Here is a 19,237-nt window from a genome sequence, read left to right on the forward strand (position 1 = left end):
ATGCTAGTCTTCCTGGTGGACCCCTGCCTCCATCGGTGCACAGGATGAAAGTGGTCAGTGAAACAAACTGCTGTTCAGTATGTATTTTTAACTCATGCCACAAACACTGCATACTATCCACCTCCTGCACTGAACACCACGGGGGTCCTGTGGATCTCTGCTTTATTTACCATCCAAGTGCTTCAAGAATGACACAAAACTGCTCTCAAGAGAATCTAGCCCGTACTTCTTTTCTTTCTTTAACTACCTGAAAAGTAACTGGAACCTCACACTCAAAGTAATACTGAGCTCATTTAGAATCTGGTGAAGGAAAGTAATTATTCTGTAAATTACAGGTCAATTGCAACCAGAAGGCTATAAAAATACACTACTTCAGTTACCCAATTTTTTTTGTAAATAAAGATAATATTGACAAACCGGTAGTAGACTGAAATGCTGAAAACAGTGGAAGTTACAACCAGCAATTAAAAAACATATTTACGTATGTATGCCAAATACATACTGGATTTAATTAACATCATCACATGAGAACAATGCTGCATTGAGAAAAAAAAATGGCTCTTGGAAAATTTACTGTCTATGTAATGTGGATTCCTCACTGAATCTCTCTTATCTAATCAGAGTGCCATACTTCAAAAACGGTGTCTCTTGAGCTCTTACTAGCTGTCACACTAGCAAGACACTATATAAAAAATAGGCACTTTACAAGCCCTGTTCTGTTAAGGTAAATACTCCAAACACACATTCTATATACATAAGATGAGGCTCTGAACAGTCAGAAAAATGAATGATTCCCCTAAGACATTATCCTTTAATCTTTTCATGCTGCAAGTCATTTCCCACCCCCACATCATTCACTGACAAAACCACTTGTGTCAAAGAGTTGAAAACACTCTAAGAATAAAATAAATTATTAGAGACTGATCCAATATAAATGTATGCAGAGTTTCACACTGCATAAATGCCAGGAGATTATGGATGCTGGCTCCACTGGAGACCAATCTATTCAAGATAAACATCAGCGGATATCATAGCACCAACCCAACCCCTTTCCTCCTTACAGAATCCTTCTTGCATACTTCTGTGGGCATTGTGCAGGAGATTAATAGGAGAGGGGTACAGGTCCAGTAAATTGTATCATCCCATGATACAAAGTTCCTTTTCCTGCAAATTCCCTGTAATTGTAAATGTAATTGTAAATTGTAAATCATCATCAAGGAGGTTATCTCTATATTTGGCACTAGTGCAACCACTGCTGGAATACTGTGTCTAGTTCTGGTGCCCACAATTCAAGAAGGATGTTATTAAATTGGAGAGGGTTCAGAGAAGAGCCATTAGAACGAATAAAGAATTAGAAACCATGCCTTATAGTGATAGATTCAAGGAACTAAATCTATTTATCATAAGAGAAAAAAGGTTAAGGGGTGACCTGATTAAAATCTGTAAGTATCTATATGAGGAACAAATATTTAATAATGGGCTCTTCAATCTAGCAGAGAAAGGTATAACATGGTCCACTGACTGGAAGTTAAAGCTAGACAAATTGAGACTGGATATAAGGCATACATTTTTAATGGTGAGAGTAATTAACCATTGGAACAATTTACCAAGGGGTCATGGTGGATTCTCCATCACTGACTATTTTTAAATCAAGATTGGATTTTTTCAAAAAGATCTGCTCTATGAATTATTTGGGGAAGTTCCATGGCCTATGTCATACAAGAGGTCAGACTAGATGATCACAATGGTCACTTCTTGGAATCTTGGACTCTATGAATCTGTTCATCTCCCCATTAGCACCAGGCCTAGAGCCTAGGACTGTAGAACCCCAGGACAATGAAAGGCACAAGCACTGGCTGTTCTATATGTAGCATGATAGTATCATCCTTGCATTTGTCCTTGTCCCTACCCAACCTCTTGTGTTCTCTTCTCCTCTGGTTTCTTATTTTAACTTCTAGATTGCAAGTTCTTCAGGGTGGAAACTCTGTCATTATCGGTTTCCATACCATCTATGGTTCCATGAATGCAATCATAATAAACTTATTTAAAACACTACTTAATGTCTGGGAGGTCTCCTACTCATTCTCCTCCTGGTGGATACTCTAGGGGGACTCACTTCCCAGACTCTTGAAGTGGGGCTAAGGGAGTTTACTCTGGTAACTCTTTTGTCCTGATGGGTCTTTCTTTTCTTTTTCTAGCTGAGCTACATCATGGAGATATCTTCATGCCATCTGTCCTATTTAATATTCTTCATGGCTGATTCAGTCAGAGTTTGAATTTGAATTTCTGTCTATCAAGGGATCTTTCATCACTCTCCTTCCCATGGGGACAGACAGAATTACAATTACAATTCCAAAATTACAAGGTTCTTCCAACACTCTAGGAATGAGGTTTCATTTCTTTTTCTTTCCAAAAGCTATTGCTATTAACTGGACTGGTACTCAAAATATAATACGATGGGAAAGGTGGCAGTGAAATGTGTGCTAGGGATTATTGATATAACTACTTAATATAAAAATCTCCAGAGAAAGGGTTAAACGTAGAGAACTTTGCTCAAAGGACCCTACGTTATGGACTTGTTTTTTATTATCTGGATGGGGACTCAGAGGATCCAGCTCAGCTGGACGTTAGTTATAGCTGAACCCATCTGAGGAACTCTTTTATCTTGCACCCAACTTTCTAGGCTGGTATGGAAGGTACCATAGCCTTTCAAGCACTCTATTCCCCTGGAGCAGACCAAGGGCCTGATCCTGTGCCCATCTGAAGCCAATACAAAGTGCCCACTGATTTCAATAGTGCCAGCTCTAGTCCCAGAAGGACACTGCCTATGTTCTCCTACGCAGAGGGGCTGCATTTCCAACAGGCCTTTGCACATGCAGGAAGATTGTTAAATCTCTCTCCCGCACCTCTGCATAACAGCCTGTTATAATCTGACTCCTACCAGTAAGAAAAAATCTTTAATACCTCACTCCAACAGGACTTCTTGTGGCAATAAACAACATCTGGTCCATAGGTCTATAATCTTCTTATCTTATTGTAATGAGAATAAGGTAAATGAGCATTCTTTTGGTTGGTCCCTTTAGACTTTACAAAAGAGGTTCCATATATTTCTCCTTAACAGAACCTGTACTAAATCTCCTGATAACAAATAAAATTGTTCCATAGCAGATGTTGTGTTTAAAGTTTCCTCAGATAGAAGTTCTGAGTGGAACTTTCAGCAGTAAAAGTTCTCCAAGAAAGTTATATTCCTCTCTCTCCTCCTCTCTCCTGCTCAGTCTTTTTCTGGCCAGTTGTTATACCCAGAAGATTAAATATTTTTGTCTTCTCTTCTTGGAAAGTGTCAAGAAGTACAGTACAGTCTTTGAAAAAAGAAAGCCCTTGTGAACATGTTATTTTGTTGTTACACTAGAAATTTCACAGATCCCAAAAGGCAGAACTCTAAGTATTTTATCTGATATAAAATATTTCAGATGTTAAAAAGCTGTGAGAAAAAGGAGGGTTAAGCCATTTGAACTTGTGATACCTAAAAGAAGAAAAATGTTAGGAAAGGTTAAGCTGTTTAAATGGCTAAAATCTAGCATAACACAAATAGAGATAATTTGGCTCCCTGAACCCTGTTCAAAGATCTGTATGCATCCTAGGAGAGGGCAAAGTTAGCAGTGCTGCTGTTATGTTTAAGTGAGCCCTTTAAAGGGCTACTTTTTTTTTAAAAAAAACAACAGCTTTTTTAACTATCATGGGTCAGATTCACACACACAGCTGTGCTCCAGCCATGATGCACACCCAGTTTTGCAGGTTGATGGACGCTTTGTCTTCCTGGAGCAGCACAAAGCAGCCAGAGCATACCAGTGAAACTTGACCCACCCCTCCACGGGGTTGAACTATTCTATTTTTAAACTAGCTTTACTGTGTGCAATGGTTTTGATCAGAAAGTTGTCCTCTCATCCTCTTCTCTTCACTTTAAAACACCAGTAAGAATTAATCAATCTGCAATAGCACTGATGGAAAAAGCTAATAGTTAACATCTAAAGCCACCTTAAGAGGATTTCAACTCTCTGTAAATACAAGGCGGATGCTTTGGGCCAAATCCACTCCTCAGAGCACACCCTGTGTAAATGCCTGCAGCTGGAGCACTACTGTGCCCCAATGGTGGGATCTGAATGTGTATGGTAGGGGTCCACATATCCAATCGCCCTCCACCTTCAGATTCAAGCCACTGTAGGACACGGCTGCATGAAGATATCCATATTTGTGTCCCTTATCTGTATGAACACCATCAGTAACTGAGAAAGGGTGGGGGGAAATGTGGTAGCTGGATTTGGGCCAGACTCTCTGTTCCTGAGTCTTCTTATATTTCTCACTACAGAGCTCAGTGTGAATGACTCATAGAAGATTAGAGTTGGAAGAGATCTCAGGAGGTCATCTAGTCCAAACCCCTGCTCAAAGAAGGACCAACCCCAACTAAATCATCCCAGCCAGGGCTTTGTCAAGCCGGGCCTTAAAAACCTCTAAGGATGAAGATTCCACCACTTCCCTAGGTAACCTATTCCAGTACTTCACCATCCTCCTAGTGAAATAGTTTTTCCTAATATCCAACCTAGACCTCTCATACTGCAACTTGAGACCATTCCTCCTTGTTCTGTCATCTACCACCACTGAGAACAGCCTAGCTCCATCCTCTTTGGAACCCCCTTCAGGTAGTTGAAGGCTGCCATCAAATCCCCCCTCACTCTTTTGCAAACTAAATAAGCCCAGTTCCTTCAGCCTCTCCTCATAAGTCATGTGCCCCAGCCCCCTAATCATTTTCATTGCCCTCCGCTGGACTCTCAAATTTGTCCACATCCTTTTTTGGGAGGGGAGGGGCAAAACTGGACACAATACTCCAGATGTGGCCTCACCAGTGCCAAATAGAGGGGAATAATCACTTTCCTCGATCTGCTGTCAAAGCTCCTACTAATGTAGCCCAATATGCCTTTAGCCTTCTTGGCAACAAGGGCACACTGTTGACTCATATCCAGCTTCTCATCCACTGTAATCCCCAGGTCCTTTTCTGCAGAACTGCTGTTTAGCCAGTCGGTCCCCAGGCTGAAGCAGTGCATGGGATTCTTCCATCCTAAATGTAGAGGTCTGCACTTGTCCTTGATGAACCTCATCAGATTTCTTTTGGCCCAATTCTCCAATTTATCTAGGTCCCTCTGTATCCTATTCCTACCCTCCAGCATATCTATCTCTCCCCCCAGCTTAGTGTCATCCGTGAACTTGCTGACGGTGCAATCCATCCCATCATCCAGATAATTAACTAAATGAACTAAAGGATTCTTTCAGATTGATTATAGACTTTGCCCATGAACCTGGGTTGCAGCTAACCAGGTGTACAGTGCAAGTCAGGGAGTACTAAACTAGCTCTTTGTTACCTTTGCATTCCTCTCATCCTCAGCCAGATATGTGTCCCTCAGTGTAACTTACTACATTCTAAAGGTTGCTCTAAATTTTGCCAGCTATCCACAGCCTCAAAGGGGCATACGGCAGACATGGATCACTGCCGATGCAAGGGCTCTCTGATGCTACACACCCTACATCAGCACTGGTCCGTGTACATAGGAGCCTTTGCACTGGTTCTATGTTACTGGAGGATCCTGACATCTGGCACAACCCTCCTGTACCTAACTATACCATCTTTAGTGTTGTTTTGCTCTGGTAGCATGATGTAGAGTGGTCTTAACACAGGGGAGCATCTGAGTTATTGTATTCTATTAGCACATTTGTCCTTTCAGTTTTGATTGTAATTCTGTTGCTTTATTGGAAATAAATGGGACCTTTCAGGTGGCCAAAATAATATTCAAAGGCCTATTTTTCTCTTGTTTACACTAGATTAAATCAAGAGTTAATCTGGATTTAATAGAATTGCATTGGTATGGAACCAGCGTAAGTGCTTGTCTACACAGGAAAGGGTTTTGGCATAAACTGCCTTGAATCCACTCACAAAAGGTCTTTTTTTCAGTTTATCTGGAGTCTTGTCCTGCTTAAATGAATCTGCGTTAGAAGTGACATAACTATTTCAGAATTAATTATGTCAGTATAAGGTTATTATAAGGAATGGAACCTTTTTTTTTTTTTTTTTTTTTGCCAAGGAGGCCTCCACTGAACCCTGGTATAGGCTGAACTATTTGATCACAGCATTGGAAGGCACCCAAGAGACCCTAGACCCTGACCAGTCAAGATCTCTTCAGCTGAATCCCAAGCCTGAGGACCCAATCCAGCTCCACATAGGAAGGGCAGGTACTGAGAGAATTACCTGAAGTCTTGTTTTTGCCCTTCATATTCTTGTGCTTGTGTTGGAGCTCCATCGCACAGCACTGGGTTGTATCCAGGAATACCATTTCTGCATTTCTTCTGCTGGCTGGTTGTAAATCTTTGCATTGCAGTGCATTGTACTCCTGTTAAGATGGAACTGGATGTGCTCTTCTCCCCAGAGGGCAAAGAAGTTCAGAACCACTTGGCAGGACCATGCGGAAGTACAGTGCACAAATGTTGTGATGGACTCTAGGTATGTGAACAAAGGAGTGCACCTGGCTGTGTGCCAGCATTTAGGCAGGGAGGTGACAGCCAGTCAAGATCCCAGAGCACTAGAGGTCACACAGGGAAACAGACACACTAGTCCAGGTGTGAAGAGGTAGAAGTGGAAGACTGCCTTAAGCAGCATAGCTAATGTGAAATATGTATGCATCCACACAGTCTTTATACTGGTATAACTCATTCCAGAAAAGAGTTCCATCACTTCCAAAGTGGATTAATTAAAGCAATTGGGATAAACCACCAGATAAACTGAAAAAAGAACTTGTGTGTGTGGATGCAAGAGAGTTTATGTCCCTCCAAAAAACTAAAGTTATATCAAAAAACCTTATACTGGTTTCACACTAGTGCAATTCCATTAACTTGAAATTTAGTTACTCCTGAGTTAGTTCAGTATAAACAGGAGAAGAAATAGGCCCCAGGTTTTGTTTTGGTCACTGGGGGACTCCCATCTGTTTCCAGTTAAAGCAAAAGAAATACACTCAGAACTGCAAGGACATGATACAATGACTCAGATGCTCCCCTTTGCTAGGGCCATTTTACATTATGTGGCCAGAGCAAAACAGCCCTAAGGATGGCATAGTCCAGTGCAAGAGGATCATGCCAGTCTAGTAGCATCCTCTAGTGACAAAGAACCAGTGAAAAGGCTCCTATACACCATGATCCCCACCCAGTGCTGGTGTAGGGTATGTAGCGTTTTAGATCCCATGCATCCCCAGTGATTCCTGACTGCAACAGAGATGTTGAAAGCTGGCAAAATTTAGTGTCCTCCGGGCTGCTGAAAGTTACACTGAGGGACAAATAGCAGGCTGAGGATCAGGGGAATGGAATGGTAACAAAGAGCTAGCCTAGTAACTCCGCTCAGCCCCCCACTTCATTTGTGCACTGCTTAGCTGAAACCAAGGTTCAGGGACAAAGTCTATAACCAGTCAAAAAGTATCCTTTAATTCATATGAAGATTTGTAGCCTGGAAACTGTGATGGAAACTAATCTACCTGGTTGATTATACTTTATTTTTTGAATATAAAGTTGTTTAAATATTTTTGTGAATTACAGAGTATTACTATATGCAAAACATAATTATTTTGAATATATAGGGATCTGTTTGACACAAAGGGGAAAATTCTGCAGGTCCACTTCAGTCAGCTCATAATTTGGCCCAAGGGACATGAAGAATCTCTCATTAAAAAATGGCCTGTCTCTAGTGCAAAATTTGAACTCAATGGCTTTGTGTATTAGACTACACAGTTTTTGGCTGCAGTTCAAGGTAATCTAACTTAGGCTACAAGAAAGGCATTGTCCCTTGAATACAACAGAAAAATATTGAGTATAACAAATGGAAAATTGAATAATAAATTCAAGGAGATACACAGGTACAAAGGAAGTCTGTTTGATCAGCCCTACTAAGATCTTTAATTTTATACAAACCAGCCCTAGTTTACCAAACATTTTGTTTCTAAAATAAAAAAGTGAGCCAATGAAGAACTTTTCTACTGTACCTTTTAGCTACACCTTTCTCCATAACTAGGGCACCTATTATTATGTTTTATAGTCTGGGATGCTAAAGCAGGTATGTGGAAAAAAACCCACAAATATAAATTTGTGTTGTCAGAGCAATATCCCATGTTCCCTATTGGGCTCAATTCTACACAGAGTAAGGGAATGAGTGCTTTTGTTTTCTAATTTGGCTTAAATCACTACCATAATTTTGAATTAAAGTGGCAGCATTTACATGATAGTTGAAGTTATGTCAGCATTCACATCTGAAATGCCTAGTATTAAAGGTTTATAGTCTAGTTGTATAATAATAAATTCTGGTTGTAATTTGTCACTCAGGATTTAAATTTGGGAGCAATTAGAGTATAATTTCACACAGAAATTAGAAATAGATAATACTTACTAGATGCTTTCAGTTAATTCATCTGCCAGTGAAGCAAAGTTCTCTACAATAACTTATTAATGCATTGCCCCATCTACTTTTAAACTTGGGAGTGAACGAACTTTTACCCTTTCCCTTGTGATGTTATTCCACAGTTTAATACAACTCATTGTCAGAAAATATATCCTAATATTAAACCTAAACTTTCCCCTTTGCTAACTTCTTCCCAGTTCTCCTAGTTATATACTTAGGTGACCCTAAATATTTTTTCTCTGTCCTAGGGGTTTGCACACTAATTATATTATACTTCTCAATCGTTGCTTAAACAAGCTAAACCAATCCCTATACCTGACTGATAATTTTTGTTGCCATTCTCAGAACTCCTTCAGTTTGTCAGTATCTTTCTGGTAATGACTGCCCAGAATTTTGGCAATGGGTCAGATCCGGGGCTGAGCTGAGAAGTGCTCTGCACAAATCAGGAGAGAGGGCATAACTAGTGGCTTTAAGCCGCTTTTGGACTCCTAGGGATACTGGGACCCTCTGGGTGTTGATCTAATCACTGGCATACATTAAAGCATCCTAAAGGCTGTTATAATTTACACTGGCTGCCAACAGCTGAAGGGGCTGTTTGAGCAGCTGGGTATACACGGTACAGCACAGGAAGCCCTGCTGCTGCAACTCTATACCACTCAAGGACCCCTCCACACTGCAGAATCCAGCTGGGCATAGTCAGGGAAAGGGATGAGGGCCAGGGAGTTCTACATCTGGCTGATCGTCTCTGGGGCAATTATCAGCTGCTACAATATAAAGCAGTCCTGAGACTGGTACAAATTGTTCCTTGGGACCGGCTTTGGTGTGTGTGTGTCATATAAAGGCCAATCTTCTCAAAAGGAAGATCTTCAACAGTGTGTCTGTGTGTAAGCCCTGCTTCACGTGGAGGTGTGTCTGAATTTCCCTGGTGTCATTCATTCCATTCCAGATGTCAAAAATAACTTTTATTTCTATTACAAACGTACATGGACATTGGGTCATACTCTCCCCACTCTGTATCAACGATCAGCTTCTCACTTCCTTCTCACTGCTACTTGGCCCACATTCTTTGATTGCAATGGGCCCTTTCACACACAGGTTTCTCCCCAAAGAAGTGCTGCCCTTTTACTCATGTTTTGTATACAAATCCATTGCCCAATGCGCAGTAGCACTTGTGACACTACCTACTACAAAAAGTAATATTTCAACACCAAACTAATTGCCATCAGCTCTTTTCATGCAGCATAGCTCAAGACAGAGAAATTCATTGTTAAGATGCACACAGACAGAACACCAATTATTAAAATCATCAATATTTATCCCACAGGTAAAATTCAGATCAGACAGGATGGGGACATCTGTCACACCATCTTTACATTTCAGAAGTTTAAAACTATTCTGTAAAAGTTACTTGTGAAAGTCACATTTTATGTCTGAATAGCACAACTAAAGAAAAGCCTTGTTTTCTCTTTTCTTTTGGAGGATAAGGAAGCGGGGGGACAGGAATTGTGTTTATTAAACTGTAATTCCTCACCTATTCCTTGCCCTAGTAAACATCAGTGCATTCCAAAAAAACAAAACAAGAGCACAGATTGATGCCTTTCAGTTCATTAAGTGAGAAGCAGAAGAGAGTCCCTTATAATCTCCAGTACATCCACTGAGATGGACCTGGTGTTACACTGTGGAGCATTTCAACACTTCCATTTCTGAAGGTTCTATCTCTTGCTTTTTTTTTTAAACAACAATCCCTAGCACTTCATGTTTAAAGTTCTGCAATATTTAAAGACAAGGGCCTGATTCTGATCTCGCTTCCACTTGTGTAAATCAATAGCAATGCCACTGAAGCCAATAAAACTACACTGGTGTAAAACTAGTGAGAGAGCTCAATCAGGCCACAACTCCCTGGCTACATTTAAGACCTACTCATTCATCCTTCCAGTAGGTATTCATACTTATAAACTGCTGGGTCTGAAAAGTGACCATCACAATTTTGCTTTGGGGGGCCCTTTCACTCTCCGCTGCAGTCTGTCTCATTTCATTTCCTCCCTGCTTTTAAAAACTCTTCACTTATCATAAAAATATGGTTTTAGAATGATCATTATTATCACTGTATTAATCGCTATATCCATACCCTTTCAATCCATTTACTCCCCTTTTAAAATTGGGCCCTTTCACTTGCTGCTATGTGTTTGTTTTAAGAAGGTGGCATTTTATTACACTGTATTTGTTTCATTTCTTTTGTACAGCATTCCCAGTGCTTTGGCCGGAGGCAGCACTATAGAAATACAATCACTGGGCCAAATCTTGCATTTCTAACTCCACTATTTAAAAATTGAGTAAGGGGCTTAGGAGCTAGCTAATTATTAATATAATGAGGATAATCATTACAATTCAATAATAAATAAACTAATACTTATATGGAATTATCCGTCATTCAGATTTAAAAATCATGCTAATATTAAACCTGTATGGATGCTGAAAAGGCTGAAGATGTAGCGCTGAATGAGGCCTCCACAGAAGATGAATCACAACTGGGAACTGGAAGGGGGAGAGGCAGCATGACTACCCCATCCTCCCACTTCCCACATCCCCTAGGGTTGTATAATAACAACGTTGCTTCCATAGTATTTACAAATGAAAAGATGCCCAGATTACCTTATGTAATCATTTGTAAAACAACTGAAAATTATAGTGTCCTCAAATACAGGAAAAACATGGCAAACCAGGATTTCATCAAAGGATATTGGCACAAAGAACATCTTGAAGGAAATACACAGTCATCTTATGTAAAGTATATTCCTTAATTCAAGAGTTCTGGGTTAAAAGGGAAATTCTAATATTTATTCTACTGCCATACATTACCAAAACGGTAGAATAGTAGGGGTGAAATCCTGACCTCATTTAAATCAATCAGAGTTTTGCTGCTGACTTCAGTGGGGCCAGGATTTTAACCTACATGAGGCAGTGTTGGGAATGGTCAAATGATTTCAGCTAGTCTCTGAATATTTGACTATGTAGGAGAGTTTTGCACAATTTAAAGAACCCACCAAATGAGAAAGCGGATTTCTGTGGCACTGATAGCACAGCAGCTATTAAACTAATTATTCCTCACAGAATTAAATCTGAGACTTTTCCTGTGCATAATGGCAACTAAAAGGTTAATAGGAAAATTGCCTGTCTGCTTAGCTGGAGTTGATTGGTGGCTTCAGAACAGCTGTAAAGAGGAAAGGGCTGCCAGGCACAGGGGTGGGGTGGCTGCCAGGGAAGCCTGAGCAGACTGTCAAGGAGCTGCCAGAGAAGTCTGCTGTCCAGAAGGAAAGTCTGGGGAAAGCCGAGAGAGGAGGCGAGGTGGGAAGCAGCTCAGGGAACAGCAAGGGACTGGGAGGAACTGGTTCTATCTGCTTCACACAGGGGCCTGGAACTTGTCCATCCTTCACCAGGATCATGGCACTCCTGAATCTTTATTACCCCAAAAGGGCAGAAACTAATAAGGGCCTGGCCAGAGGGCTGGGGTCATAACAAGAAATCGATAGACACAGAACTAAATGATTGATAGCAGGAAGGGGAGAAGCTGTCAGACTTGGTGTAGCACTCCATAGAGCCATAAGAGGGTGCCAGACGGTAAAGGCAGCCTTGGAATGCTGTGTTAATTTAACTTACTCGATTTATCAGCATTTTTGTCATGTTTTGCACACCCTTTTATAGCTCTGAACAAGCTTTTCTATGCTTGTATTTACAGTGCTGCTCCACACCATCAACATCTATTTTCTATGTACCCATTTCTTCAATATAGAAAATATTTGTAATGGGTATTTATACCTGTGCATATTCTCTGCAAGCCATATTTAGAGCAAATATCCCTTTCTTGACAAATATTTGTTCTTTCTAATACTTCTTTCATATATGCTATTTTTTAAAAATGCCATTCTGTCCATGATGTACACTGATCTTCAAATCCTTCAATAGTCTTAATATTTTATAATTAAGTTTTACCAGCAACAACAGTCTAAATGCAATGTGCTAAAATGCATTTGTGTTTTAGAAAAAAGTTATTACATTTCTATTTATGCATATTAACATTTTTCTGAACATACATTTCATAAGGATTTTCATTCTGTGGACTTAGTATACGGACTACAAAGTTGCGTTGACATATGGAGGCAGAAAGGTCTATCAAGTCAGTTATCCCCAAATTAAGTCTCTGAACTGGTCCTGACAGGTCAGAGATGAAGGTGTACTGAACCCACCCTTTCCATTTAAAGGGGGTGGGGGGAGAATACACCCAGACATTGTGTTGTTTACCAATCTGCAATGCTTAACACATTGCTTTGTAATTTATTGATATGAAGTCTGTGATCATCTATGAATCCATGGCTGCCATTTTTCAACATACCTTGGCCTGGAACTTCACTCAGAAAGTGCAGCTAGAACTCAGATTTTGCTCAAAAAGCACAGGAGCCTGCCCCCTGAACTGGAAGCTCTCCTTCAGTGTTACAGCAATATGGGGCCTATGACACACAGTTGAATAGTTCAAATTCTATACAATATAAGGCAGTGATACATATACACACGCTAGCCGTCCATTATAGTACTATTATTTCCATTGATACAGAGGGTTATCTTTCCTGATGAGGAAGCCGAAAGTATGTCCACTAACCGGTGTGTCTATACCTTTACCTCCTCAATAGGGATGTGGAGGGCCTTGGCCATTATTTTTAATGGATCTTGGAAACCTTTATAATAAATTTTGGGGCCATGGGTCAGGGGACGAAGAGGACAGGGTGTTACCATGCTAAAAAATAAATCATCCACTTCCAATAGACTTTGCAGCTCAGGCTGGAGATTGGTCTCTGAAACCTTTGGGGGGAGCTTCAGAGCCTGAGCCCCTAGTCTACACAGATACTTTTAGCACTGTAGCGTGAGCTCCATGAGCCCAAATCTGCTCACCCAGCCTCTGAGACTTACTGCTGCTCACTGCGTAGATGTACCCACAAATTGTACATTTACTGGAGGAACATGCAATTCTCCTAGCACTATAAGTGTCCACCTGAAGTGCCGACTTTCCAATTTCTCCAGGGATGCTTGACCCCTACTTCGCCCCAGCCTGCCCCGCCTCTTCCTGCGCATTCTGCCCCCTCCCCTAAGCATGCTCTGCCCTCGCTCTGCCTCTTCCTACCCCCACTCCTCCCCCTCTCCCCAACGCCTCCTGCATGACACTGAACAGCTGATCACCAGCAGGCAGGTAGCGCTGGGAGGGAGTGAGAGGAGCTGATCAGTGGGGTTGCCGGTGGGTGCTGAGCACACACTATTTTTTTTCAGTGGGTGCGCCAGCCCCGGAGCCCCCATGCAGTCGGCTCCCATGTCAGAGGGGCAATGTCTGAATCCAGGAGAACTGGACAACACCATACCAGTGGTGAACAGAACTCTAAGAAGTAAAGCAACAGACAAACAAACAAAAATAATTAATAACTAACTACGAACTATAAACTAAACTGTAAAACAATTAAGCTATCAGCTACAGTAGAAAGGTTGGCAGTCTCTTGACTAGTCGGAGCTCCGTCTCTAAGCTGTGAAAGGAACTGAATGGGGGCTGGCATACTTTGGCCTTATGTGCCCTTGCTATGGAGCACGAGGAGTGAAAAACGCATGATGCCTTCTGAGTACTGCTGGCCAAAAAGACTCCAATCTCGGGGGGCACAAGGTGCATGCACACCATAAGTGGAATGTGCATACAGACAAGCACTCAAAGGAGAATGCAACAATGTCCATCTGTAAGTCAGGTGTACTTTCCAGCACATTATCTGCTAAGTTTCCATGACACATGTCTTAATGAGAGGCCTGTGCAACAGTGACAGGATTTGTACAGAGATAAGTCTCATGGGTTTATTTTGGTTTGTCTTTGGCAAATGCCAAGATTGCCAAAACCAATCAGGGAGTGATGTATCAGACATTGTGCTGCCTTGCTTTGGGCTCTTATCCAGCTAGATTCTCAGCAGATTGGTGCATTCATGTAGTGCTTCCCAACCAATAAATTCAGAACATTTCACTTTGGTGTCCACTCAGCTTCTGATAGTTGGTATTAAAAGACACATCTCTTTATCCCTCAAAGAAAGCAAAAATCTTATGATTTAATTTGAACTTGCTGGTCAACTTCTACAGTGTTGCTACAAACTAATGAAATTACATTGTCAAGAAATGATGGACCTGTGCTAAATTTATGTAGCTTTAATGCAAGCTTCAAAACCTAAATTAACATAAAGAGACCAGCAGAGATGGCTCAATATTCAATGAAGGTCTGATGAATGTAACACTGCCGTATTGCCTTACCTTTGTGTTATTTTTTATGCAGGTTTCTCCCTTAATGTGACGCAGTGAAAAAGAGAGGAGAGGGAAAGAGATGCATTTTTCCAATTATTTGTCTTCCTTTAATGGGAACTCTTCTTTGCTATAATTTGTGTATTGATCTAGACCTTTATGAAAATTTATTTACTTTTCAATGGGTACTTTGTGCTAATTAGGTGAGAAAGTATTACTTTCCTTCATGCTCTTTAGAACAGAGCTAATGATTTTCTTTGGTGTGAACAGCTCTTTATTATCTTGAGATGTTTTTCCTGATTGGGACAAAGTCAGGATAAAAGTAATAATTGATATTCTTATCACATGGTACAAATAAGGGGCCATATTCTGCAACTGGATCTGCCCACACAGAGCTCCCTGCGGGAGTGGGCTATATTTTCAATCAGAAATATGGTTTGTTTTTAATGTTACATTCACTATTGAAGATAGTTGAAATAAAACTATTGATCCTTTCACTTTTATTTTTAAATACTTCTGTTTAAAACAAACATTTATTATTTTTTAGTGCAGATTTTGGTTTCATTATTGTTCCGGCAACTGACTGATTCACAAGAGTTTAGCTTTCAGGATGGTTATGTTTTGGAACACATTTGAAATCAGATGAATCAACCACGCCCCGCGGGGAACATTGCTCTGCATTGAGTTGCTAGCTCTTCTCCCCTTAAACAGACGTTTTCTAACACAGCAATCACTGAGAATCCCTATGTATTTGACAGATACACAAATTAATTAATTCTTTTAAGTAACTTTACAGAGCCCAAGAGACATGATATTACAAAGCCTTCCTGCCTTACTTTAAAAGTGCTGTCTCAGAGTCCAATGAACACTGATATTTATAGGACCATCAATATTGTATAAGTAGGGGGGAAGTGTCCAGCCCTACAACTGTTTTCTCATTGAAGACTTTGCTTTGTCCTGTAAATGTGCTAAATAGGCAATTATTTGTTTGAACTTCATCTATATTGCCTCAGGTACTTGGGATAGGGAACTAATGTTTCTTTTATACAACCTCAGAGTATTATCCTGTTGGGCTGCATGACAATTTATATGAATACTTAGTGTTAGTTTTGCTTTCGGTGTCTCTCTTAGCTAGAGTGATGTATTAAAATTACAATGAACCCATCCGCATTTTAGCTTTTTCATATGAAAATATTTTCACAATTGCCATCTGGCTCCTCATAAGTTTCAGATAAATGTAGCAATGACACATTTGAAATGGGATGTCCTAATGCAATTCTGTTAAATCGGAAAAAAACCATAAAGAAAACATAAAACAGATTTATCAATAAAAATGTACTTACCTTCATATGTTCCACTTTCTAAGAGAGCACCACTTTTCTCCAGTTCCATAAAATCTTCAACAGTGATGAATATATAGTCCACACCCGGGACCTCCCCCTCCTTATGTGGCCTTGTGGTGCCTAATAAGAAGAGAGAAAGCCATCAAATTGATCTTTATCAAGCATATATTAACTTATATTTGATATCTGAAAAGTAGTACAAAACCTTCATTAATACTTGCACTGTGCTAGTCCTAGTGTATGGTTTGAGAAAATTATAGGGTGGTAAATTAAATGTTTGTACTATATAGTGCATCATTCTTTCCCATGTTATTTGCAAAACTGTATAACTCTAACTATCTGGATTTTCAATGTAAATATGGACGCTGGTGGAGGTGTACGAGAGCCATTTGGGATTCTGGGCCAGATTTTCTTAGGTTCCGGTTTACATACCTCTAGCTAATAAAAAAGTATAATTCTGCTGTGCTTATTGAGGTCACCACTGGGATCAGGAATTCATATGTAAAATTAGTCTTTTTTTATTTATAACTACCACATTTTCTGTGGTTTTAGTAAAACTCAAAACAGTTATTTTAATGTATCAAAGTCTGCCTCTGCTCATTGCAATTTTTTCTTAGAGCATTTCATGTCAGGATTATAATCTGTGTGATCAACTTTATGGATAAATATTAAACATACATTTTAACGGAGGAGCCATGGAGGAGACTCCACAACTAACAACTTAAGACACTTTTCCTTTATAAGTTTGATTTTGAGCCCCCTGCAACCTCAACTTTCACAAAAAAAACACCTCTTTTTGGTTTAACATTTTGTTCGTGTGATCTCTTGTTAGGTGATAATTTTTGAGTTGTTTGAAGTGGACCACACAAGGTGTTCAGAGATCTGAAACTTTTAAAACAACTGCTATCTTTTTTTTTTTAAACAAGACTTCAACTTTTGGGGGGTGGAGTAAGGTAAAGGGGAATCCCAATTCTAAAAACTGGCACACATAAGTATGTTGGATGGACAATTCTGAAGTTATTCACTATGGAAAAACTGATCCCTGGGAGCTCCGCACGGTCTCCTGACTTTGTGATAAGTGATGAAAACCATTGGAACACTGCAAGGGAAGAATTTCAGTCTCTGCAGCTCCTGAGCTCCTCAGAGGAAAGTTTAATAAGCACTCAGGCGTCAGGTTTGTCAGGAGAGAAAATGTAGCACTTTCTATTAACTGCACAAAACACTGAGGGCCCAATCATGCAGTGCTCATGGACACCTGTGCCTAATATCATTCTGAGACTGCTCAAGCGCTGGAGATATCCAGGTTAGACTAGGGATGCTCAGAGACTTAATATCGGGATAACAACAAGGAGTCATGACCCTGTTTTGAATAAGGAATTTTTGGTGCGTTGAAGTTGTGCTGTACTTAGTCATAGAATTGGGAAACACATAATACAAAACGTAAGAAGACAATTATCAGCCAAAAATACTAGAAAAGATGTAGTTAAGGTTATAAAGAGATTATCTATTTTAAAAAACCTAAAAAAATGCTATTTTTTACACACAAAAAAAATATCTAAAGCTAGGCAATTTGGTGTTAAATTATCAAAAAAAAAAAATTGAGTCAAGAAAATTTATCAGAATTTCTGGAATTACTCCTCTGAGTTCCAACAACAGACTTAATTTTCCCTCTTGTCTCTATCTTGATTACCATCTCTGATCACCTTTCCCTATTTAAGTTTCACTGTTAGACCACAAATCTCTATTATCTCACAGAAAAATCTATGTAGTGACTTATAAACTGTGAATCAAACCCCTAAACTGGATGCTAGAGACCAAACCCTTCACCTCCCTCATCATATGGACCAAAGACCATAACATCAGAGCCATTATCCTTCATAAATGGTCCACATAAGACACTGTTCTCATCTGAGTCAACTATTGGCTAAATACACCAACTCTACCTAATCCAGCTTCTCAAGATCGGTCAGAACACATGCTCCAGATACAGACCAATTTGTGCAATCTCCATTCTGAACATATAGGCTATTACCTACTCCCCACAACTCCGTCTACACACGTGTGAGATCTCCGCGTACCTGATATGCCTATTATATAATCAGACAACAAAGAGACATAACACTATAATTCAGATAACCAACAGGGAGTGCTTAACCTATGCAGCCCTTAGGAATTATGCTCCATCAGCTTCTTAGTGATAGTTGCCTCCAGATTTCCTCTTGTAGGGAAAGCAGCATAGCACAGTGTTGAGGATGTCAGCATTATCTTATGTTGCACTATCTCCAGAGATTTGGGGTTATGGTAATAGATATGTTAACCACTTAGGGTCCACTGTAGTATAGACTGCTATAGACTATAGACTGCCAACTCTCCAATATTTACCACTTTCCCTCTGAGTCACTACTGAACTAATTCCCCAGCATCGTGTTAAGAAACACTTCATGGTGAAGGTGCTGTCTTTTAGATAAGACATAAAAACACAAAAATGTAGTAATTAAAAACTTATTGCACTTTTCCCAAAAGTGAAGGAATGAACACAATGTCCAGGCCAAATTCCAACTAGGGTATTACATTCTGCTTACTTAACTTCCCCCTCAAGTTTGTGTGTCCTAAATTGTTAAAGTGCTGCAATGTTTTATTTTGGAAGTAGCTGCAGTTCATGTCAGATAAGTTATCTCAATGTATAGTATATAATCTGTGTCTCAGTTTGTAAAACATTTTGTGAGTGCACATTTCAAACTATGTTACCTTGCATTGGAAATCCCAATTTGCAAATTGCCAAGTTACAGTCCCTTAAGCCTGCATGCCACAGCATTGGCCCAGTTTTCCCATACCATTTTTACACTGGTATAACACCACTGATCTCAATGGATTTCCTCTTTAACTGCACCAGTATAAGAGTATAAGTAAACCCTATAAACAAACCCACAAGCATTCCTGGATTAAAATATTATTTATTGTAGTCTTTTATTCTACTGCTTCATTAATATAACAACAAGGGGGTTTACTTTATTACTAGCTACAGAAAGCGCTGTGTGCACATGAACATCTTGCTCATCTCTTTGCAAACACAGGATAACCTCCTTATGGAGAAGCA

The 19,237-nt window shown here is 40.0% G+C and overlaps 1 protein-coding gene across 30 annotated transcripts in view; it reads right to left on the minus strand.

Annotated features, from left to right (window-relative positions):
* The window catches only part of MAGI2 (membrane associated guanylate kinase, WW and PDZ domain containing 2), a 1,127,025-nt gene that overhangs the window by 461,960 nt on the left and 645,828 nt on the right, over positions 1–19,237 (minus strand). For all 30 annotated transcript variants that reach the window (XM_037889230.2, XM_043552267.1, XM_043552288.1 and 27 more), the window contains one exon: positions 16,141–16,260. In XM_037889230.2, coding sequence (XP_037745158.1) covers positions 16,141–16,260 — 120 coding nt within the window. The remainder of the gene's footprint in view (positions 1–16,140; positions 16,261–19,237) is intronic.

The sequence above is a fragment of the Chelonia mydas genome, chromosome 1, assembly GCF_015237465.2.
Source record: "Chelonia mydas isolate rCheMyd1 chromosome 1, rCheMyd1.pri.v2, whole genome shotgun sequence".
Classification (NCBI taxonomy): Eukaryota; Metazoa; Chordata; order Testudines; family Cheloniidae; genus Chelonia; species Chelonia mydas.